This window comes from Corythoichthys intestinalis, chromosome 16, assembly GCF_030265065.1.
Source record: "Corythoichthys intestinalis isolate RoL2023-P3 chromosome 16, ASM3026506v1, whole genome shotgun sequence".
NCBI classification, from domain to species: Eukaryota; Metazoa; Chordata; class Actinopteri; order Syngnathiformes; family Syngnathidae; genus Corythoichthys; species Corythoichthys intestinalis.
Window position 1 is genome coordinate 22,204,944 of NC_080410.1, and position 25,362 is coordinate 22,230,305.

The 25,362-nt window shown below is 42.7% G+C and overlaps 1 protein-coding gene across 5 annotated transcripts; it reads left to right on the plus strand.

Annotated features, from left to right (window-relative positions):
* The first annotated feature begins 688 nt into the window (after positions 1 to 688).
* Positions 689 to 22,574, plus strand: setd1a (SET domain containing 1A, histone lysine methyltransferase). 5 transcript variants are annotated; one of them, XM_057817466.1, is made up of 21 exons: positions 689 to 752; positions 1,657 to 1,801; positions 1,916 to 2,014; positions 2,098 to 2,368; positions 5,004 to 5,134; positions 5,202 to 5,461; positions 7,074 to 8,712; positions 10,204 to 11,184; positions 11,909 to 12,064; positions 12,127 to 12,211; positions 12,277 to 12,413; positions 12,490 to 12,526; positions 12,706 to 12,892; positions 12,975 to 13,009; positions 13,295 to 14,532; positions 14,776 to 15,127; positions 16,549 to 16,730; positions 17,037 to 17,147; positions 21,129 to 21,248; positions 21,320 to 21,457; positions 21,557 to 22,574. In XM_057817466.1, the coding sequence occupies exons 2-21, from the start codon at positions 1,664 to 1,666 to the stop codon at positions 21,728 to 21,730; spliced, it is 6,471 nt and encodes a 2,156-aa protein (XP_057673449.1). In that variant the 5' UTR covers positions 689 to 752; positions 1,657 to 1,663; the 3' UTR covers positions 21,731 to 22,574. The 5 variants fall into 5 exon arrangements, with proteins under 5 accessions (XP_057673449.1, XP_057673447.1, XP_057673446.1 ...); XM_057817464.1 differs by lacking the exon at positions 689 to 752 and adding an exon at positions 772 to 932 and having other exon boundaries at positions 1,561 to 1,801; XM_057817463.1 differs by lacking the exon at positions 689 to 752 and adding an exon at positions 772 to 932.
* The last annotated feature ends 2,788 nt before the right edge of the window (positions 22,575 to 25,362 follow it).

A 25,362-nucleotide genomic window follows, 5' to 3' on the forward strand; every position in this document is an offset into this window, starting at 1 on the left:
TTGTCATTTCAACCACATGCATTTACGGTGAAATAAGATTTTTATGTTTCATATTTTGCTGTTTTTTTGGTGTTAAAAATGATTTATTGAACATTGTTTTCTGGTTTTGTGCTGGCTATGTCATTATTTTTTGAGGTGTCGGTCAGTTTTTAATTTGCTTATTTTTTGAGGTGTCGGTCAGTTTTTAATTTGCTGTTAGATTCGTAAAAGACGGCTAGAAGGAAAAAAGGGGTAATAAAATAACTGATAAAATGGATAGATCATTTAATTACCGTATACAGTATTAATTTGTTCGGGCTGAATTCTAGCAAATAGCCACCAGAGGACGCCCTGCTTGTTAGATTCAAAAACGCAGATTCGATCGTAAGTTAAGATCCTACAACTGACGTGGAAAAAATGTTTCTAATATCCAAGTCTTTAATTGATAAACATATCGTCATCAAAAACGTTATTGGAAGGAAATAAAACCATACAATTGTTTATTAAAATTTGACCGCTGTCCAAACGCTTGTTTGACTTGAAGACGCAGATTCGGTCAAATTGCAATATTATATTTTTCGTGGGGGCAAGCAGATGGTCAAAAAAATATTCGAGTAATTCAAATAGAAATATATTTTGATTTGAAAAACGATTTAATGTCAATTTATCTCATGACCGATGTTCTTGAATATTCTTATTTTCAGTGGAAAGTGCGTGTGAGAAGCTGTATACTGCATTCGCACAGCCTGATGGAGAACAGGCGAGGCTCTCAGGTTAGTTGCGCGATGGCCGCTCACTCCACAATATTGGGCTTTTAGGAGCTAAAAACAACTCCTCGGTGTTCCGCGGGGGCTCGCGTTTGCATCAGCTGTCAACCGGAATGTTAGCGGCGTTGTTTACGCCTGCTACTTTCGATTGAGCACAGTGCTCCGAGCTGTCCGGTTTGTGTTTTGGTGGGTGGACTGTTTTTCTTGTTGTCCGGGCGGGCCTGGTGGCGGGCGGGCTGCGACTCTGGGCTGAGCGCGCTCTCGGACTCTTGTGGAGGGGTTGGTCTTGCATTTTTGGACAGAAACCAAACCCAGGATCCTGGAAAGTCTTAACTGGCACGGTTGCTGTTTATAATATGCTATCGAAGCAGAGTGTGGCATATATGAGAAATTCGGCTTCGCAAGTTGATGTTCATGCTACATTAGCATTAGCTGACGTTCGGGATAACTTGCCTTAGCATTAGCCAAAAAATGCTAACTAAATTGTGGTCGTTTTGTTACACTCGAATCGCATATCATATCATAGTTATGCCTCGATCATGAACCCGGTTCGTGTTTTGGTCATTTCAATCCCTGATTATGTATGAATTGCTCATTCTAGTGGCGTATTGTCGCTGTTAGCACGTTAGCATAGCTGGCTCAAGTAAACTAGTGCTCTGTGACGTACCTCGCTCATTGTTTTGACAGCGTCTCACCTTAAACGGCGAGCATGAACTAACTATAGTCCTCTGTGCATTTCTTCGTATTAAAGTACGACCCGAAAAGTTAGTATTCATGATTGGTGCTCTTGGGTTTGTTTGTTTTTGTATTCCAGTGCGAGTTGCAAATTGTTAACCAGTCCGAGCGTGTGCACTGACAGCGTGTGTTGTTTCAATCGCTGTACGCCATGTCAACAAACGTGTTTTGGCAGCTGTAGGATGGATCCAGACAGCGGTGCAGACACACAAAAAGCTGTGAGTTTGCAGTGGAAGAGCTTCAAGCTGGTTCAGGACCCGGCCACCAGACGGGTGGCGCAGAAGATTTACAGATACGATGGTGTGCATTTCAGCGTGCCTGTGAGTATTTTGTACATTTCACCCCGTAAATCTACACAGACAAACGTGAAGGAACATATTTCAGTCTCGCTGCACATTGTATATGGTTCAGAAATGAGCTAAAAATGTTGCCAGGACTCTGGATTCCCCCCTGTGGGTGAACTGCGGGACCCGAGACCCCGCAGATTATGGTCAAGGTACACAGAGATGGTCCTGCCAGTGCCAAAGTTTAAGGTGGGAGACCCACAACTAAAGCAAAACGGTTTCTATTTGTTACAATGTGCCATCCTGCTATGCTTTTCTTTGCTGACGTGCAGCTGGATGAGTTCTACGTGGGTCCGATCCCCCTCAAAGAGGTGACCTTTGCCCGGCTGAACGACAACGTTAAGGAGCCGTTCTTGGCTGAGATGTGTGCCAAGTTTGGGGAAGTGGAGGAGATGGAGATTCTGTTCCACCCAAAGACTAGGAAGCACCTGGGCCTTGCCCGGGTGCTTTTTACCAGCACACGAGGTGCCAAGGACACGGTCAAGCAGCTGCACAACACCTCTGTCATGGGCAACATTATCCATGCGCAGCTGGACATCAAAGGTGAGCCAAGAGACTATTGGTGCACACTGCACAACAACTTTTGGGTCCTTTTATTTTTTTCTCGCTTCCATTATTAAGCCTGTCGCAATATGCAATAATTCCATTTATCGCACGGTAAATAAAAATGAAGGCGATAATTTTTCCGCTGCGATTTATCGCCTCGCGTGCACCTGCGTGCGCGCGTGTGGCTGACGTGCTGTTAAAAGTTCGGCTTCCTTGTTACCAACTAAGCAAAATGCATTTTAGTTCTGTTTTTAGTTTAGTGCAGTATAAGTTTAGTGCAGGTGGAGAAAAAAATAGGTGACGCTTACCATTGAAATGAAGATGTGAATGATAGCAAAATATAAGCATGGTGTGTGCATCCATGAACTGGGTCGTAGAATGCCGATCTCGGCCGGCGGTCCCCCTCCGTTCGCCAGTCTTTATAAGTTAAGGTGACAGTTCTTATTGTGGTAACATCGCCTAAGAAATCGCCAGCTTCGTCAGGTTTCAAATCATTTATTCCATCAACTCGCCGAGTGTCCGCCGCTGTTGACGCCAGGATCGAAACAGAAGGTAAAATAGCGCTCTCCTGCTCACCGTCAGCCCCGCGGTGCGTTCAGGTACAGCAAAAAAAGTCCGCCACATTAGAAGCCGATTCGTTACATTATTACAGGTACTGTACTGTATTATTGTTATTATTGCTATTATTATATTATTGTTATTCTGATTTTTATTCATATTTTATTTGTTTTTGCTCTTTGTAATTGCTATTTGCAATATTAACAGCACTATTTGTTTAGGACAGTGCTTCTCAATTATTTTCTGTTACGCCCCCCCAAGGAAGACGTAAATGTTTCGCGCCCCCCCAACTCTCTGCCGCCACTGTAAATAGTATCATTCGTCTATATTACTATTATAAGTACGCCTCAGCCTAACATTGTGTCCTTTTTTTTCTATTAAAGAAAAAAAGTAACATAGATCAACTTATAATAAAGTATAACTTTTTTAACATTGTGCTGCTTGTAACAGAAAAGACTTAACGCGCATCAATTTGCCTGAAGTTAAAAAAAATAAAAAATGAAAAAAAAGTCACATCCAAACTGTAAAAATACACTCAAGGTACATTTTTGACCATTTGATACTGAAAAATAAAATGTAATAAAATCAGTAAATAATAACAAATTCAAATTGATTAGAAACATTTACTCTTCAGGACAACATGCCAAAAAATTTGACCGAAAAAAAACAAAACTGAATAGAAGGGGGGAAAAAGGTCTTTGGACAGAAGGAAAGTTTTTATTTTCGCTGATTCACCACAGTGCTCACTGGTTTACTGATATAACACTGACAAAGCAGGACGATTGTGACAATTGGCAATATTCGGCACGTTTTCGCTGAAAAACAATCAAGCGGCTTATCAATGAGATTGAGGTCTAATGTCTTTAAGTGGCATCTTAACTGATTTGGCTTCTCCGCTATAATCATTTTTAGACTCAGTAAACAGTGGTCTTTCCTCATTTCCCACTATATTAAAAGTCAAAGGCAAACGGCCCGAAAAAAGCGCATTCTCGGCGGCCGAGGGAGAACCGTAGGTGAGGGCGGTGGTCGCGACGATCCCAAGCCGAAAACGGCACTTCTCGGCCGGACACGTGAGAACCGAAGAAGACAGCGGGTCGCTGCGTGAGTCCAGCTCTGCATGAGTCTCTTCCGTGTGCTCTTGCTTACTTCAAAAATACTGCACGCACTTTGAAAATGAGAGCGCCACTGCCACCCACGGAGTGGATGTGCAAGTACACTTTATTCTAGTACGGCAAAAAAAAAAAAGGAAAAAAAAAAGCATGTTCCCCGAGGTCACTCGCGCCCCCCCTGGCATCGCTCTGTGCCCCCCTGGGGGGGCGCGCCCCACCATTTGAGAAGTACTGGTTTAGGATATAGTGTGGGTTTTTGGGCTGTGGAACGAATTATTGGAATTATATTGTATTCTTATGGGAAAATCCTGCTCGACATACGACCATTTCGACTTACAAACAAGCTCCTGGAACGAATTAACTCCGTATGTAGAGGTACCACTGTATTACACATGGAACGCCATAGCAGAAGCTATGACGGGAAACGTTTTCATTTGCCTAGATGCTTAAATTATTAAGTGGAATTCTTTTTTTCTTAAAAAACACATTTTATTTCTTCTGTGTTTCTGAGCAGTATTAATATTGTTGTCTTTTACTTAAAAGAGGCATGGTCTATTGTTTTTAGGTGTGATTTCCTAAAAAGTATTTTTGAATTTAAGAGTAAACATTTATTGCGTTTAAATGGGTGTACATGATCTATTAATATATACTGTATTCTCACAGTGTTATTGTATTTATTTATTTTTTTAAATTGGGGGGGGTGCAATAATATCGCATATCACAATAATTTATGAAATAAATTATCGCACACTAAAATTTGTTATCGCGACAGGCCTATCCATTATTTAATTTTTATTGCACTTTTGATTTCATGCATATCCTACAATATTTGAAAATTCCTGCTTTAGAGTGTTAAATAATCGTCTTCAAGATTACACATTTATAGTATTCATTTCACCAATAAACATGCATTGTTTTGGAGCTAATATTGAAACTAATAGGATTTGATTTTTCTTGTTCTTCAGGTCAGCAAAGGCAGAAGTATTATGACCTAATCGTAAATGGCTCCTACACGCCCCAGACAGTCCCCCTGGGAGGCAAGGCCTTAGTGGACTGCCTGACGCCGCAGACTCCCACACAGCAACAGCCTGATGTGGTAACGTATAGAATGTATATTTTATTTGATTTCCAAACGCTAATTCAGAGTTGACGCCTACGCACAGTCTGCGGATATCCGGCGGCGGCTCTCCAGCGAGTTGGCAATGTTGGCGGCGGGCGTCCAACAAGCCCTCAAGTCAGGAAACGTCACCCCCGGTTCAGCGGACACTAGTTTTGGCGAGCCACGGCTGGACACGCCACCCTCCTCCTCCTCCCTAACGGGTGCCTACACTTCCGGCTCTTCAGCGTCCTCTCAGAGTGGGACGCCATACAGCTCCAGATCCGGGACGCCGTTCTCTCAGGAGTCCAGCTACTCCGGAGCCAGGTGGGTTTTTGGCTCAGTTAGCAATGTTCGTTTGTTAGCACCTCACGTTGAGTTTATAAAAAAGAAAAAGATTATAAAAACTAACACAACATTGATTTGGTTTGACAGTTTTGGGGGACTGAAGTAGACAGGTTTGAATTAAACTGGGGAATTCTTTTTTGACTATCATAAGCATACTAAAATTATGCATGTGGGTGCCATTTCTTTCTAGTGCGAGCGAGGGCAACAATGTCAAGTCATAACTCGCGGATTACGGGTGATGCACCAACTCTGTCAGGATGTTGTTAAAAAAAAAAAAAAAAAAGTCTGAGGAAGATTGCTTCTTTAGAAGAGTAAAACTGTGTGTGTTGTGTGTGTGAGCGGCAAACTGAGAGATGTGAAAGAGTTCTGTTTAGTAGAATTTTCTGCTCAGGCTTAACTACGGTACTAACGATTGGTTTACCATTTTAAAATAATCCAAACAATTTCAAACTGGGAAATGGCGTACCGCACGCAGGCTATTTTTAGACCGTGACGTCGCATTGTAAAGCGGAAGTAAAGCCGAAGTGGGACATTATAGACTCGCCCTCGCAGAGACACAACGCAATTAGTGCTACTTATCGCCGGTAATCTTTAAAAAACGAACTTGCCGATCACGCATTGCTTTTTTGGAACTTGTAGAAACGACTCTAGACATTACAACCATGAAGGATGTTTTCTTCATACGTTTCCGGAAACCAAAAACTCGGGAGGAAAAAATGTGAAGACCGAATCAACTTGCGCGGACTTTTAACACCAGCTCGGCGAGTCCATTCACGTTTCATATGCAGTAAACATTATGTTGGGTTGGCATGGTCTTTCAGAGGACAAAGAGGTAAGCCATTTTTATATTTTTAACTTATTTTTTTAGGGTAACGTTGTGCCGTACTGCTTCTGTCTGACAATGAATGACCTGAAAAGAATTACAATGGTATCTGACTGCCACTGTTACCGTTTGTTTTATATATATATATATATATATAACAACTTTAGTCAAGCAGAAGTGTAAATGAATTATAGGATTAAGATGTGATATCAATGAAAAAATTAAAAGTGTTCGTTGGCTGTCACTGAGTAGCATTTGCGATCGCTACACAAAGCTAACTAAATTACCCCCAAGAACGGTAAGAGACGTAGAACAACCAAAGGATATATAAGAAAGACAGGGCTGATGGTAAAGGATAGCTTGTTGAAACAGGAGAATGTCATTGTCAGTCGCGTTGATAAAAAAGTTAAAGCTATGCTTAGGTCGGCTCGTTTTTTTTCGTCTTTTTCAGCCTTCGACACTAAAGCCATCTCTTTAACTGAACATTTTTATGTTCTTCCACATCTTTTCCAGTCAATTTGGCACAAGGCACATCATTTTCGGAGATAATTGGTAGGTTTGGCTCTGTAAACATCTCCTTCGTACACGATTTCCATTCATTTCCTATTAGGGACAAACGGTGGCTTGTCCTTACTTAGCAACAGTAGCTAATGTCATGAATATTAATGAGCGGAAGTGACGTGTTGCTTGCGGTACGCCATTAAAGGTTTGTGATATCCAAATAATAAATGCATGTCAACTTATAACACATTTATTTTTTGCTGGCAGGCATAGTGGCTACAACGCAGGCACTTTGGGAAGCGGTTACCCCCCTCAAGACATGCTGCCTTCCTCCTCCTCTTCCTCTGCAGTGTCATCCACTGTAGGTGGTGGATTCAAAGTATCGCGATACTCCGAGGACATTCACGAACTTTCCTCATACCACCGAGGTCGTCCCGGGTATCCCCCGGCCTCCTCTTTCCGTCCAAATGAGCCGCCCTGTTACCCGCAATACCCCAACGCAGGAGGACCCAGCCCTCACATGGTGCACCACTCTGGAATGCCCCCGCCGCCTCTAGGGTCACAGTATGAACAGTCTCTCATGCCTGAGCGGGACAGAGACTCAGGAGGGCGCTACGGGGCAATGGTCGGTGCTTCAAGGCGAGCGTCATACCATCACCAACAGGATGGTAACTCCTCCTCCAAGTACCATTCCCATCACTCGCACCACCACTCGGACCGCCGGGATGAACGCAGCTACCGGCGGGACAGCGTGGGCTCGCGCTCGGGCGACCACGGGCACCAACGGCACCGCAACCACCACCACCACCACTCGCACAACCACCACAGCAGCCGCAGGAGGAGCAGCCACGATCGTGACAGGGACCGCGACCGAGAGCGGGACGCCGACCACTCTGGCAACTCGGACCCCAGATACAATTCCAACTCGTACCGCTCTTCCTCGAACAGCATGTCCCCGCCGCCTTCGTCGTACTCGGCGTATTCCGCCTCCAAAGATCCCGCTCCGCCTGCTCCTCAGGGATTGGATGCGTCTGCCCGTCTAGGGGGCATGAGCCTTTCGGAGAGGGGCCCTGCACCCTCAGCGAGTGCTCCTCCACCACCACCTCCTCCGCCACCGCCGCCCCTACCGCCGGCGTCTGTTATAGCCGCCGCTGTGGCCGAGACGCTAGAAGCGCCGGACTTCAATCAGAGTAGTCCTACCCAAGTGGAGCAGTGGACCAAGCCGAAACGCCGTCCCAGCACGCCACCGGTCCCGCCAAAGACACCGCCACCTTTGTCCCCCTCCCACTCTTCCATCGCTTCCTCATCCACGTCCCCTTCTTCCACCTCCCTCTCCTTGAACCTTCCCGGCGCCAATAGCTCTCCGCCCCGCCGTCAACCTGGGTCCGCCTCTCCTGAACCGGACTCCACCAATGAAAGCTTACCGTTCGCTTACCACAGCAGCAGCTTGGACTCCCGCATTGAGATGCTACTGAAGGAGCAGAAGGCCAAGTTCTCCTTCCTCGCCTCCGATGAGGAAGATGAGGAGGAGAAGCAGAAAGGTGTGAGGTCAGAAGGTGTGACAAAAAGAGGGCGAGCTGCCGTTGGCGTGAGTGTGGGTGAGCATAGGGCCACTAACCTGGCAAGCAACGGCGGGGACAAGGAGAGAAGCAAAGTGGAGCGTGACAGAGATAGCCTCAGGAAACGGGAGAAAAGGACTGACGGTCGAAAGACACCCCCTGAGCCGCCGGCTACCATGCCGTCCTCTTCCACATACTCTCCTCACGTGCCACCACCCCATGAACCCTTGCCACCAGTCGGCCCTGCCGGGACAGACGCAGTCCCGGAGAAGTCAACGCAGGACGGGAGCACTGACAGACAGAGCAGGACAGGAGCACACACGCCACCTTACAACGGGCAGAGTCAGGTAATAGTATGTTCAGCACATGCCCATTTGGTTGGGTAGCAAGAAGTCACAAACATGATGGCAGGCGGTGAAGATGTGATGAACAGTTAGCACGAGGGATCTCTGATATATAAACACTGTAACGTCTGAAAACGGGAGGTTTGGAGAGAAGCTTAAATACAGTGATACCTCTACTTATGAAATTAATTGGTTATGGAAGTAGTTTCTTAACTTGAAAATTCTGTAAATCGAGACAAATTTTCCATGTAAATGCCCTAATCCGTTCCTCCAAGCCCCCCCAAATTCAAAAAATGTTTTATAATGCATACAAATTTATCAAAACATGTAACAAATACATGTTGCAATTAGATTATTGTGCAATAAACATAACATCTGAGTTCCATGTGATGTAAAAAACAACAAGAATAGAGTAAAAGTTCATACAATCAGGTAAAGCTGTCGGAACTCAAGGGGCGAATGAAGATGCGGGGATACACACATACAGTAGAGGTCCCTCTGAGCCAATTGGATGCCAGGGATGCTAAGCAAAAGCCAATGGCAGAGCAGCTATAAGTATGTTATGGTCCGTCACCTCTGTGAGCTGCGAGTACCAGCCGTACTGTATTTTTTGCCATTCATATTCTGAAATTTCTTTTTTTAACAAGCAATATTTTCCCATTGAGGCGTGTCTTAACCTGAAAAATCTGTATGTAGAGACATTCTTAAGTAGATGAGATGAGAAGAGAAATAAGGGAGGGCTAGTCTGAATTTTTGTACTAAGAACCAATAACATACTTGGGGCAATTTCTTCTACAGTGCACAAAGCCATGATCATGCTGAAAGTGGATTGTATACAACGTAGATTAAATTGTTGATGTAGCTGTGCACTAACACTGTGTGGCGAACACTGGACTGGCTTCAGTAAGGTATGGCCTGCCACCTGTTTCTGTATTTAAAGGCAAATTTATGGGCCATTTATGTCGTCATATGTAATGAGGTATAGTTAGTACAATGATAGTCATCAAATGGTAATTTAAAAAAAAAATGATGCCACAACAATATAGTAAATGTATCTGCACTTTAATACAGAAATGGTGGCGGCCACACAACTTAATGAAGTGCCGTTCAGTGTACCAAACGTGATTAGTCCACAATTGCATCTATACAGAAACAAATACAGTATTAGTGCTTTGAGCAACATTTATGTGTGGAAAAACTGCTATATAATCATACGGGTATACTAATAAAACGGGACACCAGGTTTAATCTCCTGATCGCCCGCAGCTATTCCCCTTTTCCTGGGCCTTTTCGGTGGTAATTCAAAAAGGTTTTGTATAATCGACTACATAGCAAGGATGAACCATTTGCCACGCTAAATCCTCCAAACATGCAAAAAAATCTAAAGAGATGCAAAATACTCATTCTTGTCACACGCTATACGATGCAACACGTAAAATGTAAACAATGACATCACAACAATTCCTCCTGTTAAATATCTGCCTTTCCTTTCAGTCCCCTCATTCATCAGGGGAAGACATGGAGATCTCAGAAGAGGAAGAGGGCGAGGTGTCCATCACGACCGTAACCACACACCAGCCCTCCATCACCTCCTGTTCCTCGCCGTCCTCCTCCCAGACCGCCATGCCGTCACAGACAGCAGCAGAACCGTCGTCATCACCCCCGCCCATTTCCGAGTCAGCGCAGCACTTTGGCACCTCCATACACCCGCCTATTCCCTCCTACCCACCCCACCTGCCGCCCCCACCTCCACCTGGCTACTCTTTGCAGCCGCCTCCACCTCCCGGGATTCCGCCGCCTCCGCATATGGAGCTGCACCCCGAGTATCCCCCACCCATGCCGCACCACATGTATGACTATGCCAGCTCTATGGAGCTAATGAACCAATACACTGGTGGCGCACCCATGTCCTTTCAGATGCAAACGCACATGCTCAGTCGCCTGCACCAGTTGCGCATGTCGTCATCTAGCGGTACGCCGGGCGAAGCCGCCACAGGAGACTACTCTGCCTACCATCTGCACTCACTACCACCACCACCTCACCACCCCTATATGGAACAAGAGGGCAGCGGGGCGGCCACACACTACGAGCAGGATCCTCGCTATATGCCCCCCCACATGCCTCCCTATCCTTATACGGACCCACACAGTACCCAAATACCGCCTCCTTCACACCTTCCGCCTCCGCACGCTGCGTGGCCGCCGCACATCTTAGCTGCGCACTATCCCTCCTACATGCCACCGCCCGCTTATGGTACTATGCCACCTGGTGAGGGTGGTGAATACCAGACCCCCGCTGAGGACGTACCCGTGGTGCCTGAAAATCCCCATGAAGTCACTGTGCAGATGGCTTTAACTACACTCATCCAGGAAATGAAGAGCATCATGCAGAGGGACCTAAACCGCAAGATGGTAGAGAACATTGCTTTTGCAACCTTTGATGAGTGGTGGGACAGGAAGGAGACCAAGGCAAAGGTAAGGAAATGTGACTGTTTTAATATTTATCATCAATTTTGGCAATTCCAGTCCAGTCATTTTTGGCCACCACCTTGCACAATACAGGGTTTACACCAGAAAACTTGTGAAGCCTGGTGTTGGAGAAGCCCGCTGGTGTTTTCTGGAAAAAATAAATAAAAATGGGAATTTTGAAATTACTGTGAGGCGTTATTATAAGCTGTATGTGAAAAATACTTAAGTCTTAACAGTTTTTAAAAACAAAAAATACAATGCAATTCAGTGCAATAGCAGAGACTTGGGACAGGTTTGTTCACACATCGACCACATGATTTCGCCATTCTGCTTTCAATCGTATCACCAGACGTGTTTAACTCATTGGATATCATTGATGGCACTAGATGTCCAATACTTTTGAAGTAGGAGGTCTGGCAATGAATGAACGAATGTTTATTCACGGACAGCCCTTCCAGTTCCAATAGATAGGATGTTCACTAGTGACAAACTAATTTGAATTGACCACGAAAAAAATGAAGAGCCAAACAATTGGACATCATCATTGACAATAGCACTGCAAGAGTTAGAATGCGGTTAAAGTATTTAATTTTCTGTAGCATTGTTTTAGTTGGAGGAGGGGCAAGAGAAGCCTGGTGGCCCGTCAGGCTGTTAAAGCACTGGAGTAGGAATTAATTAGTTTTTTTTTTTTTTTTTTTCTTTAAATCACACTTTATTGTATTTTCATCAGCCATTCCAGACAATGTCTGCCTTACGTGATGAGGATAAAAAGGAGGAGAAGCTGAACCGTCCTCGTGAGCCCTTGACATCTTTGGTTGACTGGGCCAAGAGTGGCGGCGTGGAAGGGTTCTCTCTGCGAGGAGCACTAAGACTGCCCTCCTTTAAGGTAGGCAACCCAATTATACAATCAATGAAAAAAAGATCTATAATTGTTTTTTTTGTATGCAGGTGAAGAGGAAAGAGCCTCAGGAACTCACTGAAGGAGACATGAAAAGGCCACGACCGTCGACGCCACCGGACGAGGACGATGAAGGTTTGAGCTCATGTCATGCCACACCACATCAGAAGCAGGCTCCCTAACTCTTTTCTTGTTCTCAGCTCCTGATGATAGAATGCCAGATGCTGGCAGAGCGGGACGGGATAACAAGAGGAGGAAAAAGAAGCCCAGAAGTCGAAAACCTTGGGAGCTGGACAGCGAAGGCGAAGAGACTTCTGACGGCTCCTCCTCAGAAAAGGTTTGATGTTGCACTGCCTGTCTTAATAGCTAGAGGGCAGCATCTTAGCTCACTTTTCTATTTTTATCTTCTCTAGGATGATGGTGAATTGGATGCAAGTGACAAGTCTGATGGTAAATAACACTTCACAAACCATAAAATGTCCTCTCATAATCATTTTTTAAACTACCTTGCAAAATACAAACAATCCATATAAACATGCTGCAATGTACAATCGAAATGAACGTAACCAGTTAATATAATCCACTAACTCAAAAACATGGTTTTTTTTGTTTTGTTTTGTTTTTCTTAGATGACGCTCTTAGCGCCGACAGTGACGACGAGAGCCTTTCTTCATCATCGGAGGGCTCTTCTTCCTCGCTGTCCTCATCTTCATCCTCCTCTGAGGACGAAGAGGAGGAAGGGGAAAGGCCAGACAGTGACGGGCCGGACACCATGGATGAGTCCACCATGGACAGCACAGTGGAAAAAAACGAGCAGTATGTGTCAGTGAAATGAAACCTCTCTATTTTAATTTTTTTGTGTGGCTTGAAAACATTTCTGATAATGTGCTTTTATCAGGGAGAAGATATTTACAAAGGAAGAGCTCAAAACTGGTGAGTTCTCATTACTCAACAATGTCACCTGCTGCAAATTCAATTGAAGTAACTCACTCGGTGGTGCTGATTTACAACAGCAACACTTGTATCTTTACATAACATGTCCTGCGATTCACTATGTAATTTTATAGCATTTTATATTATACAAATTTAATATCAAGTCAGTCCCAACTTTCAAATGTCAATTCAGTAAGTCATACGGTTATGCCACAGTATGAGCATCTGAGCAAAGCCAAATAGCATGTTTTGCAACTCACTAAAACATTTTGTAATGTCTTCCAGGCGACGCCAAAGAGAGCAAATCGGGATCTCCCACCAAGCGGCCGCCGTCTCCACCATACCCTCGTCCTCCGTCCCCCGTCGTCCTGGTGCCCCCACTCAAAAAGCGCCGAAAGACTGTCTCATTTTCCACAGAGGAGAACGACAGCAAAGATCTGCCATCTTTGCAGCCATCCCTGTCTTCGCCTCCTTTGCAAGCTCTGAGCGATGCTCCCCCCCTCTCGCCCGTCAGACCAATAGACAATCGTGCTGCCGCTGGCCCGCGTCCCACTCACGGCATCCAACTTCTCCCCTTTGCTTCCAAACCGGGAGAAGGCAACGCTCTCATTGTGCCCCCATGTGGGCGCTCTCCAGATTCAGAAGAGCCCAAAAGGACCCCAACTCAGACTATTCCCACCAAAGCACCTGGAAAACGGGGCTCAGGCAAAGACTCCCCTAAATCTTCCACCCCCACTGTCATGGTGTGTCGCACTGTGCAGAACCTCCCTCTGGACCATGCCTCCATGTGTAGGATGGCCTTTGAGGAGGCATCTCCTGCATCTACTCTCGGCAAGCGACCTCGGGGAAAGTCCCGGAGCGCCATCATTCCGACTTCTCTCCGAGAAGAAGACGAGGATGAGGAGACGGAACAGAGGCTGAGGCTCCGGGAGCAGCTGGGAGCATCCAGCTTACTACAGCTGGCGTCAGCGTCTGCCGCTGACTTGTCAGTGCTGGCTGACGTGGCCCTGAAGATGGACCCAGAAGCGGGCGACTCGGAGGAGACCGAGACGTCAGATGAGGCTGAAGAACAGAAAATGGAAGGTGGACTCTTCTCCGAGGAAGCTTTGCTGCGTGTTATGAGCTTGGAGAGCATGTTGGTCTTCATGGAGCACAACTACTGCAGACCGCCTGTCCTCGCGGCACAACCTGCCCCCAAGAAGAGCTTCTCTAAGCAGGAGTCCTCTGTCCTGCACCCGACTGACCTCAACACCATTTCAGGGGTTCTTGAGGCACCTGAGGAGGTCATCGGCGAGGCGCTTCCCTTGAGAGGCGATACGGGAGATTACTTGGGATTGCTGTCTCAGGAGTCCAACCAGGCCTCGGCGACGCTTCTTCCAACCAAAAAGTCACTGGTGGGCAAAGCCTTGGAGCTTGAGAAGAGCAAAAAGAGGAATAGTAAAGATAAGGAAAACATGGAGATTATTTCTACAAAGCCACAGAAAGAGAAGCCAGCCATGAAACACAAGAAACGCAAACTAGAGGTGTGTGTTTTTAGCATTATAAGGACCTGCTGAGGTGCTGCTAACAATCACAATCAAAAACTGGAGTAGCAGTCTGCTAGAGTATATCTCCACCTAAGCAACCAAATTCATATATTTCAAATAATTGGTAGAGTGGGCACTCCATTCTCTATACAGTTGTAACGTATTAGTTCAAAGGTTTTCCAAGACCATGTTAAAATATGTATTAAAAAACAAATGGTGAATTTGCCTCGCTGTGTGCAGGACTCGGATGCAGATGAGGATGTGGATGTAGAAGAACTGGAATCCGGCGAGTTGACAAGCACCGATTCCGAGGGCGAGTCCACGGTGGCGATGGAGGACGTCAGAAAGAGCGAGCGCCTTTTCCTGCAGGAGGCTGGCGTCACGTACACCAAACCGGCGCCGATCCCCGAGCCGCCACCGATCAAGTATGAGAACCGCAGCAAATTTGAGCAGATGACCATCCTGTACGACATCTGGAACTCAGGCTTGGACGGCGAAGACCTAATGCTCCTCAAGACCACGTACGAGAAGCTTTTGCAGGATGACCACAATTCTGACTGGCTCAACGACACCCATTGGGTGCAGCACACTGATATCCTTTCCACGTTGATGATTAGGAGTGGGAACCTCTTGGTACCTCACGATACAATATGATTTGCGATACAACCGCACGATAACAATGGTCTGACGATATGGCGTTACAACGATTATCGATACATTGGCCACGAAATCATTCTAGGATATTCTACAAACAACTAATAAACAGAAAAACAAGCTTCTGCTGTGAATTGGAATGAATTTATCACTTGTAGACGTCCAATCCATTTGAACTTGCAGGGTGGCAGCGAACATTTGTTCATTCGCTGCCATCCCTTTGCCTGGTACACCAGACTCACCGCTGTTCCAGCTATTGAGTCTGGCCACCATTCACGCAGATACAAATTCCAGGGCGGAGCAAGCCACATCAAACAGACAGCGGAGTGGACCAATCAACGACGGGCAGACGGACGTTAGTAAAATGACGAGGGACTTGCGCGCGGAAGTAAACATACAAAGAGAGCGGAGTTGATTCAACATGGCTAGCGCGAGACCGACTTGTCAATGACTCGTGTTGATGTCTTTTTGGTAATTTAAAACTGATTTTACCGTGGATTGGAACATATTCTCGGCTCTCCAGTTCACCATCTGTGTTGTTGTGGAGACGACCTTCGACGCGCAAGAGTGACGTTGCTCGTTAAGAACACATCGCGCAAATAAACGAATCTGATTTGTCGATTGATTTTGTACCTGCTCGAGAGGCCGTTAATGGGCTGGTGCCCAGACTATACTCTCAGTGTATGAAAAATACAGGGAGAATAGTCTGGCAGAGCCAGGCAAGCCATCCCTCCCACTTCAAACGGATTGAATGTCTATGCCCGGTAGTGGCAGCTAATGCCAGGCAATGAGGTGATGTTGGGTCATTTAAGGTCGTTTTCCTGTTGATTTTCAGTTACTTCCTGTTGATTTTGGGGTATTTTATGGGCCTCTTCCTGTTTATTTTGAGTTACAAGTAAAGGAAATGACTTGGGAATCACCCTAATGAATAGGCAATGACTCAAACTCAACAGAAAATGACCTGTATATGCCCTAAAATGAACAGCAAGTGACCTGTAAATGCCCTGAAAATCGGACAGAATGACTGTTGATGCTCTGGTTTCGAATGAATGAACGTTCCCAGTCCAAATGGATTGGGCGTCGAGCACCGTCATTGCAACCTTAGAGTTAACTGAGACACTATTATGATGGAAGATTTTGGTAGCAACTTGTTCGTTCTTTTTATTTTTATTTTGGACATTGACACCTTTCTAAAACGATATCTGGATTCTTGGTAGGAGCATATCGAGAACCTTTTGGGATACAAAGTATCACGATATATCACCATTTCGATATTTTGTCACACCCTTATTGATCATAGAGTATTGTTAGTCCACTGGCTGTATGTAGTTATGTATTGACCTTAACATTGAACCGCACTGACCAACTTGCCCAACCCTCGGCGCAAGAAGAGGAACACGGACGGGCAGCTGCGTGAGCACGTGACAGGTTGCGCCAGAAGCGAAGGCTACTACGCCATCAGCCGCAAGGAGAAGGATGTCTACCTGGACTTGGACCTGCCTGAGCAGGTTATACGCGAAGTGGAGAACGTTGACAGCTCGGTACGTTTGTGCATGAGCACAATATGTTCAGAATAACTATAACTCAAATCAATGTTCCTCATCATTTATTGAGCCTAAATTACGGCATTTTTACTTTTTTAAATATGTCTGGGAAAAGTGTACTCTTAATTTGAAGACATCAAAGATCTCTAGGACACCTTTATCTGCTTTGTCACTTATTTCCTATGAAGTTCACATAATTCGCTAGGTTAAGGTCAAGGTTATATGGCTTTCCTTCACTTAAAGCTACCTGATAACACCATTTATTTATGATCTTTTTTTTTTTTTTTTTTTTTTTTTTTTCAGGGCACCAACCGCCTACTGTCGGAGCGACGCTCAGAGCAGCGGCGCCTCCTTACAGTCATTGGCACGCCGGCAGTCATGGACTCTGACCTGCTCAAGCTCAACCAGCTCAAGGTACTGCTGACAAGCACATGGCCTTAACCGCACACAGCGTTCCTTTAGCAGAAACCCTCAAACAACGATGACCTCATTAATATTTCGCTTGGGTAACTTAAAGTTGCAAAACAGTTTTTTTTTTTTTCCTTTTCAGTGCACACAGTGCTAGTGAACACTTTAAGGAAATAACACACAACCATTTATAGCGCTCTCATTTAAAACATTGGCTTCCATTGACGGCACTAGACGTCTAATCCATTTTGACTGGTAGTCAATGGCACGGAATCTGAAAATTCACAGCCAGTCCTCCAAGCTTCAATTGATTGGATGACTCGCTGTCAATAGCAGCAATGAGTTAAATACATTGGTACCTCTACATACAAAGTTAATTTGTTCCATGACCTTGTCTGTAAGTCGAAATGGTCTTATGTCGAGCAGGATTTTCCCATAAGAATACATTATAATTCTATTAATTCGTTCCACAGCCCGAAAACATACGCTAAATCCTTAATAAATACTGTTGGTACTGTTACAAATTACACATAGCAAAACAAATAAATTGGACCGTATTTTTCGGACTAGAAGTCGCACCTGAGTGTAAGTCGCACCAGCCCAAAAATTGCGCATTGAAGAGGAAAAAAATATATATAAGTCGCATTTTGGGGGGAAATTTACTGGATAAAATCCCAACACATAGAACAGATATGTCATCTTGAAAGGCAATTTAAAATAAAAATACAATAGAGAACAACATGCTGATAAGTAGAGGCGTGCGAAATTTCCGATTCTTAGATTATTCGCGATTCGGCCGTGGAAGATTCGAAAACGATTCACAAACATCGAAGTTCTGATTATTGAATTATACCAGGTAAAACGGAAGTAAATCACAGCCAGCGCGGTCTTTGGGACGCAATGAGGAACGGACCGAGAGTAAATATCATGTTCAACTCATGCCGCTAGATAAAAAAAAAACAATCATACCTGACTGCGGCTGACAGCCGCTACAAACAACGCCCTGTTGCTAGTTGCTACAAACATACGGCTGCAGTAGATATCATATATATGTAGAACTAGATGCAAAATGACAGACGACGAAGTGTTAGAACATGTATTATTGAACCGAGATGCGAAATGACACACTTTCCGGCGTTAGTAAACAGCCGCCATCTTAAAGCAGTAGACCTCTCGAGAAGGCTCTGTTGTAGCGAACCTAATTAACTTTTTATCTAAAATACTCCTAAATCGGCAGAATCTTGTCTTGAATCTATCTTTAAATGATGAAATAGTTTTAAAACTTTGACAAAAGTAGACAGAAGGGAAATTACGGAATAACGGGAGCAATTTTAACAACTATAACAGTTGATTCACAACATTAAATTGAATGTAGTTTAAAGCTACTGATACAGAATGGGGACTGGAGTATTTTATTTACTGTTATTTTTGTATATTTGTTTACTGTTATATGCTAACTTGATACTGAAATAGTAGTTTTGTTTAGCCTGAGAGGATTTTTGAACAATTTTGGGACTAATGTACAAAACATTTTAAAAAAGAAAAAAAAAGGGGGGGGAGGGGGGAGGGGGTGCATCAATAATCGTTTTATAATCGAATCGGAGCCTCTGAATCGTAATCGAATCGTTAGGTGCCCAAAGATTCCCAGCTCTACTGATAAGTGTACAATATGATAATGTTATATGATGCATGAACAACGAAATGCGAACGTGGCCGGTATGTTAACTTAACATAGCTATTAAGAGTTATTCAGATAACTATAGCATAAAGAACATGCTAACATGTTTACCAAACCATCAGTGCCACTCCAAAACACCAAAATAACACGTGAAATGATATAACAATGTGTTAATAATTTCACACATAAGTCGCTCCAGAGTATAAGTCGCACCCCCAGTGAAACTATGGAGAACTGCAACTTATAGTCTGAAAAATACGGTAAATAAAATTATAATAACTATTATTATAATAATTCCTGTAATAATGGAACAAATCGGGTTCTAATTTGGCGGATGTATTTTCCGTGCTGTGCTGTTGGTGGACAGTAGGCGTTTTGTGTTGTGTTGCACAAGTTCAGCAAAAAATTATTTTAAAACTTGCCAAAGCTGGCGATTTCTTTGGCGATGTTACCACAATAATAATTGTCGCCTTAACTTGTAATGACTGGCGAACGGAGGTCTGATGAGGACCGTCGAGATGGTAGACATTCTACGTACGTATTGTCGAGCCAGTTCACGAAGCGCACACCACGCTCATGTTTTTTCTATCATTTCCATCTTCATATCAATGTTAAGCGTCACCTTTTTTCCACCACCTGCACTAACCTTCTTGGAACCAATGTTGAGTTATCTCACAAGAAAATCCGCCGTGCGTCCGTCTTGCGGGAAAACAAAGAAACTGCGGGGCTGTCATAAATGTCGTATTTCAAGCATGTCGTCGGATGTAGAAACAAATGGCAAGTCAAATTTTACGTCGGATGTCGAAAAGATGGTGTGTTGATGTTGGTACCACACTGTACTATGAATTTTTTTTTTTAATTACAGGATTATTTTATTCATTTTAATGATAGTAATTTTGTCTTTGTATTAAATTATATTTATAAATGTATCTAACAAAAAAATGAAAATTATATAAAATATACAGTAATGATTAATAACAAAAAAAGTAATGTTGTAATGAAGACCTGGCATCCAACAACAGCAAAAATGCATTATCACCACATTGTTTGCGAAATATAAAAATACATTTGGCGGAAAACACTCAGGTGACTTGAAGTTCTGCTCTGAGACCCCCGATTTGGCCAACTTTCAAAATTGTCCGATATGCATGTGTGGTACATCATTGGAAAGCTTAAAATCTGAATTTCTGGGGGAAGAAAAATTTTGATCAGGAGGACATTTTAAAAAAATTTTTTTTTTTTTTAATGTTTTTTAAACCGCAAAACCCTATCTGGAGGTGAGAGCACGCGAGAGCAGAATTACAGACTCAATGACTTTAATGAGATATTATCGCGTACTTGTTTCGATCCAAAAACTCCATGTAGCATGTGTCACTGAGTGTCAAGACACAGCTGTGAATGGCCACAGCCAGATTTTTGGGGGATTTTATGGGTGAAACACGGTCATATAACAAGGGTTGCGATGCAGAAATCGCAGACATCAACGAGTGGTCGAGATTTTCTTTTTCATATATTTTCCCTTTTAAATGTTTGGGTTTTTTTTTTCTTTGTTTGGAATGATTATTTTATCATCTGACATGGGGAAGAAAATGCAACAGTAACAAAAAAAATGCATTTAAGCGATAGTTATGAGGTAGATATCCGTGACTTTTTTACAGACACCATTTTTTTCATTGTAACGTAATTTGTTAAAAAGTTTAAAATATGCGAGTGAATATTTTTTTTTTTAATTTTTACGAAATATGAGACCTCAATTAACCGGATTCTAAGCTAAAATGACAGACATTTTGAATAATAAATATAATTTATTACCTTCGTTTTATGGCTGGGTTGAAACAAAAGTGGTTGTGCGACGTCTGTAAATGGGTGTTTTCTGGTTAAAACGGACAAATTAAAAATAGTTCGGGGGCTTAATGCGCCATGAATCAGCTATGGCAGCATATAGACATATTGTTCTATCAAACACAACAGTTGTTTTGGCTTAAAATACAGCAGTTTCTTTTAAAGAGGAGTGCAAGAGCAGAAACTGCTTTTTCAGTCATGTCTGTTTTCTGCCATATATATTTTTTGTTCATTAAAAAAAAATCTTTACAAGGAACACGGACGCTTTTCCACCTTTAGAGCTATGTCAGCGCTCTGATACAAGAGACTGGAAGACTGAGATTTTTACATGAACGTGGATTGTGATGATTTCTCACTGCACACTTATGTGCTTAGGTGGTTTTTCCATAGAAAACCGTGAGCTCCCACAAAAGTACCATATATTAATTTTTTTTTTTTTTTTTCCTTTTTCACTTGTGGTTGTACAGTTCCGCAAGAAGAAGCTTCGATTCGGTCGCAGCAGGATCCACGAGTGGGGCCTATTCGCCATGGAGGCCATCGCTGCCGATGAGATGGTCATCGAGTACGTGGGTCAGAACATTCGACAGGTGAGCCGTAGTAAACACTTGAGTTTCAATTGGCAAGTGTCCGCATTTGTGAAACGTGCGTGTGTGTGCAGATGGTGGCAGACAATCGCGAGAAGCGCTACGCCCAGCAGGGCATCGGCAGCAGCTACTTGTTCCGAGTGGACCATGATACCATCATCGACGCCACCAAATGTGGAAACCTGGCGCGGTTTATCAACCACTGCTGCACTGTGAGCGCAAACAATTAATCACCTTTGCTTGATTTTTTAAATTAGTTTTTTAAATATCTGAGTTGTATTGTGCAATCCTCACCTTTCACTTCTTTTCAGCCCAACTGTTACGCCAAGGTGATCACCATCGAGTCCCAGAAAAAGATCGTCATCTACTCCAAGCAGGCCATCGCCATAAACGAAGAGATCACGTACGACTACAAGTTCCCATTGGAGGAGAACAAGATCCCGTGCCTGTGCGGCACCGAGAACTGTCGTGGAACGCTTAACTAACACTCCCGTCGCCATCCCAGTCCCTCTACCCCCAAAATATTGTGTCCACGCCTAGCACTTTGGTGGTCATTTAGTTTCCACCCCTTCCCACTTGTCACTATTATGGAAGTGGTAAGAATAGGCGGGACTTCAGTTTGGAAGGTTCATTCAAATCCACGCACAAGGAAGTCAACACAATTTCAGGGTTTTAAGACTTTTAATCCGACACGTTCCTCTTGTTTCCAAGCCTTTCTCCATGTTTTGGGATTGTTTTTGAGAGTATTATCAAATATTACTGTTCTGAAAGTGTTTCAAGCTTCTGTGTGATCCAGTTATAGGCCGTTCATTTTCTTTTGGGGCGCCGTTTCCATGTCTTCACTTCCTTTTTATTTGGAATTATTTCTACCAAACTCCTACAGGTTTTGTCGTCGCCCTGTATTTGCACAAGTGTGTTGTTAACAGGCACTTTTTTTTTTTTTTTGCAATGGGTCATGAAAACAAAAAAAGGGGTTGTATCTAGAGGTTATTTTTTACTGAAGGGGATATTTCAAAAAAAGGCAACGGGCGCTTGTCCAAAGTTCATCTGTCGAGTAGCAAAAAGACAAAAGCAAAGTCTTTTTCCTGCTTTCCAGGATGAAGTAATGAAAAAGTAAAATAGATGTACATAAAAGTGTTTGTTTCTCGTAGAAACACACTGAACTGTAAATAGACCTCCCACCCTTTCTTTCACTCCCTCTCTCCCTCGTTCTTTCTCTCCACACCAGGACACATGTACATACCTTCAGCTCATTTTATTTTGTATGGTTCTTCCTCTTGTTTTAATATTATTTGCAAACTTGTATTAATGAGTTGGACCCTTTATTAATGGTGCATTAAAATATTTTTTAAAGAAAAAGTCGCTTGTTTTTGTGCGGCAAGAAAGCGGCAAAGTAGATTTAGGCTGACGTGACCGCTTCCTGCCTTGTCGTGACACCTGCGTGCAGATACTCAACAGGAAGTCTTGCAATGTAACCTAATGTCGATGAAAATGATTGTTATGACATGATGCTTTTTTTGCTGTCCTATTGGATTTAAAGGAGATAAATGACTTCATTTCACAGTTAGCACTCCTAGTCAAAATAGTCTCTGCATCAATGGCAGTCAATTAGTTGTGGATGCTTAAGCTGTTAAGAAAAAAAAAAGACTGGACGACTACTTGCATGCTAAAATCTAAAGGTCAATTTTCTTATGTAGACATAAAATTCAAGTTTTTTTTTTTTTGTCTGCCTGCAATTGTTGCAACACCAGTAAACTATGACCTGCTCACAAGCTTCGATCACAACAGGCTGCATCCTTGAACAATGGTCCAAAGAAGAGCAGTAGAAATAGACATTTTATTAAAGAATAAGTTAAAATGTATAAAATTTGCAAATGAACTATGGCTGTCAAAACTATTAAAATTTTTAATCGAGTTCATTAAAGCTTAAAAATTGATCGTAATTAATCGCAATTCAAACCATCTATAAAAAATGCCATTTTTTTCTGTAAATTATTGTTGGAATGGAAAGATAAGACACAAGACGGATACCGGTATATACATTCAACATACAGTACATAATTACTATATTTGTTTATTATAACATTAAATCAACAAGATGGCATTAACATTATTAACATTCTCTTAAAGCGATCCATGGATAGAAAGACTTGTAGTTCTTAAAAGATAAATGTTAGAACAAGTTATAGACATTTTATATTAAAACCCCTCTTAATGTTTTCGTTTCATTAAAATTTTCAATCAAAAAATAAACTAGTAGCTCGCCATTGTTGATGTCAATAATTACACCATGCTCACTCATGGTATTAACTGGACCCAAACGCCAGCAGAGGGCGCCAAACACCAAAAAACAAGTAACAAGCGAACATTACACTGTACTGTCATTTTAGTCTGTTTGAGCGGGGCATGTGCGTTAACTGCGTCAAATATTTTAATGTGATTAATTTGAAAAATTAATTACCGCCCGTTAACGCGATAATTATGACAGCCCTAAAATGAACATTGCCAAAAGTATGTATTGGGACTTCCAAATTCTAATTTGGATCTTCCTTCGAGGCATGGGTGACACCATTTCTCATCCAAATGTTATAACCAAACACAACTATATTCAATACTGTATTTAGAAGGTGACTACCTGGAACATTTATTTATTATTTTTAAGAAACTGAGGGGAAAAGAAATTGCTACATATTATATTACTTAAAAGCAGTAAGTGAGTAATTTTAATGTAAAAAGTTTGAACTACTTAGAAACAAAATTACCCCAAAAATATTTGTAATGCCCAGTAAATAGCAATTTTTTTGGCCAACTGTCAGCACTAGCTTTTTTTTTTTTAAATTATTTTGTTACTGCTTATGATAAGAAAAAACTATATATTTTCCAGTACTTATGGCAAATTCTTTAAAAAAAAATGGTGTGGGGGGGGGGGGTTGTTACTGCTTATGATAAGAAAAAATATATATTTTCCAGTACTTATGGCAAATTCTTTAAAAAAAAATGGGGGGGGTGACTGAGTGTCCTTTCAAAATTAATAAAATAGGTTTGTTGGCAGTTTTATTCTCATTATTATCGTTATTGTTGTTATATACAGTATTCTCATACACTGTAAATATACATTTGACTGTATATTTTCTATCTGTGTATATTTCTAAATACCGGGTTCCTGCCACCCTCCTCAACGTTAATTAGTGCTGGTGAAAGCGATATAGACCCCAAGATATGAAAGCATGAAAGCATACATGGAGATTAAGGAGGGGCTGAGTCATAATTTGAATTTAAATTTAAGCCATTGCTGGTAAAATGTTGTCTTTAAAAATTGAAAAGCAATAAAACAAACAACAAAAGTGAATGAAATGAGCAAAAATGGATACATTTTTATAAAAATGGATGAATTTTTATAATGGATCAAAACTGTTTTTCGAACACATAATGTGACTAGCACCTTAGAGACAGCCATTTGCTTTGCTTAGCCAAAACCACCCAAGGACAGATTCTGGCTGAAATATTCAGTCACAAAGGATGCGGATGTCTACTTCTCCACTAGGAAACACAGAAAAGCGTGCACGCTCACACACGCACGCACACCCCCAAACACAGCTGGGATGACAGTGCGTACAAGCATGGGCTAAGCTACTATCCGAGCATATATCTTGTAAGTTAATTTTATTGCTGACACTGCGTTTCAAGGTCATCAACATGTTTTGCCCCCCCCCGCCACAAAAGTCAAATTCCGCCTATGTATAAAAGAGGTGTCATACAACTAGTTGTCAGTCGACATATCAACGCAAATGTTATGAAAATATTTTGTAAAGGTTGAAAAGTTACCTAGTGTTGCTGTATGTCTTTAATTCCAATTAAAAGTCATAAAATATGATTGGTGTTTTTTTTTGCTCCGGTGACAGCCCTTGATTCAATTAAAAAAACGGGGAAACAATCTGTAAATAGAAAATCAAACCCATAAATGGTCATATGATCATACATCATTTTGTGTATCATATTTTTAGGTAGACCTACGCCTGAATATAGCACCCGTGATTTATTTCAACAAGTGTCTCATGCATACTATGTTTAGATTCTGGTCACAGCGTGGGTGTAAAAATAAATCACCCGCATACCA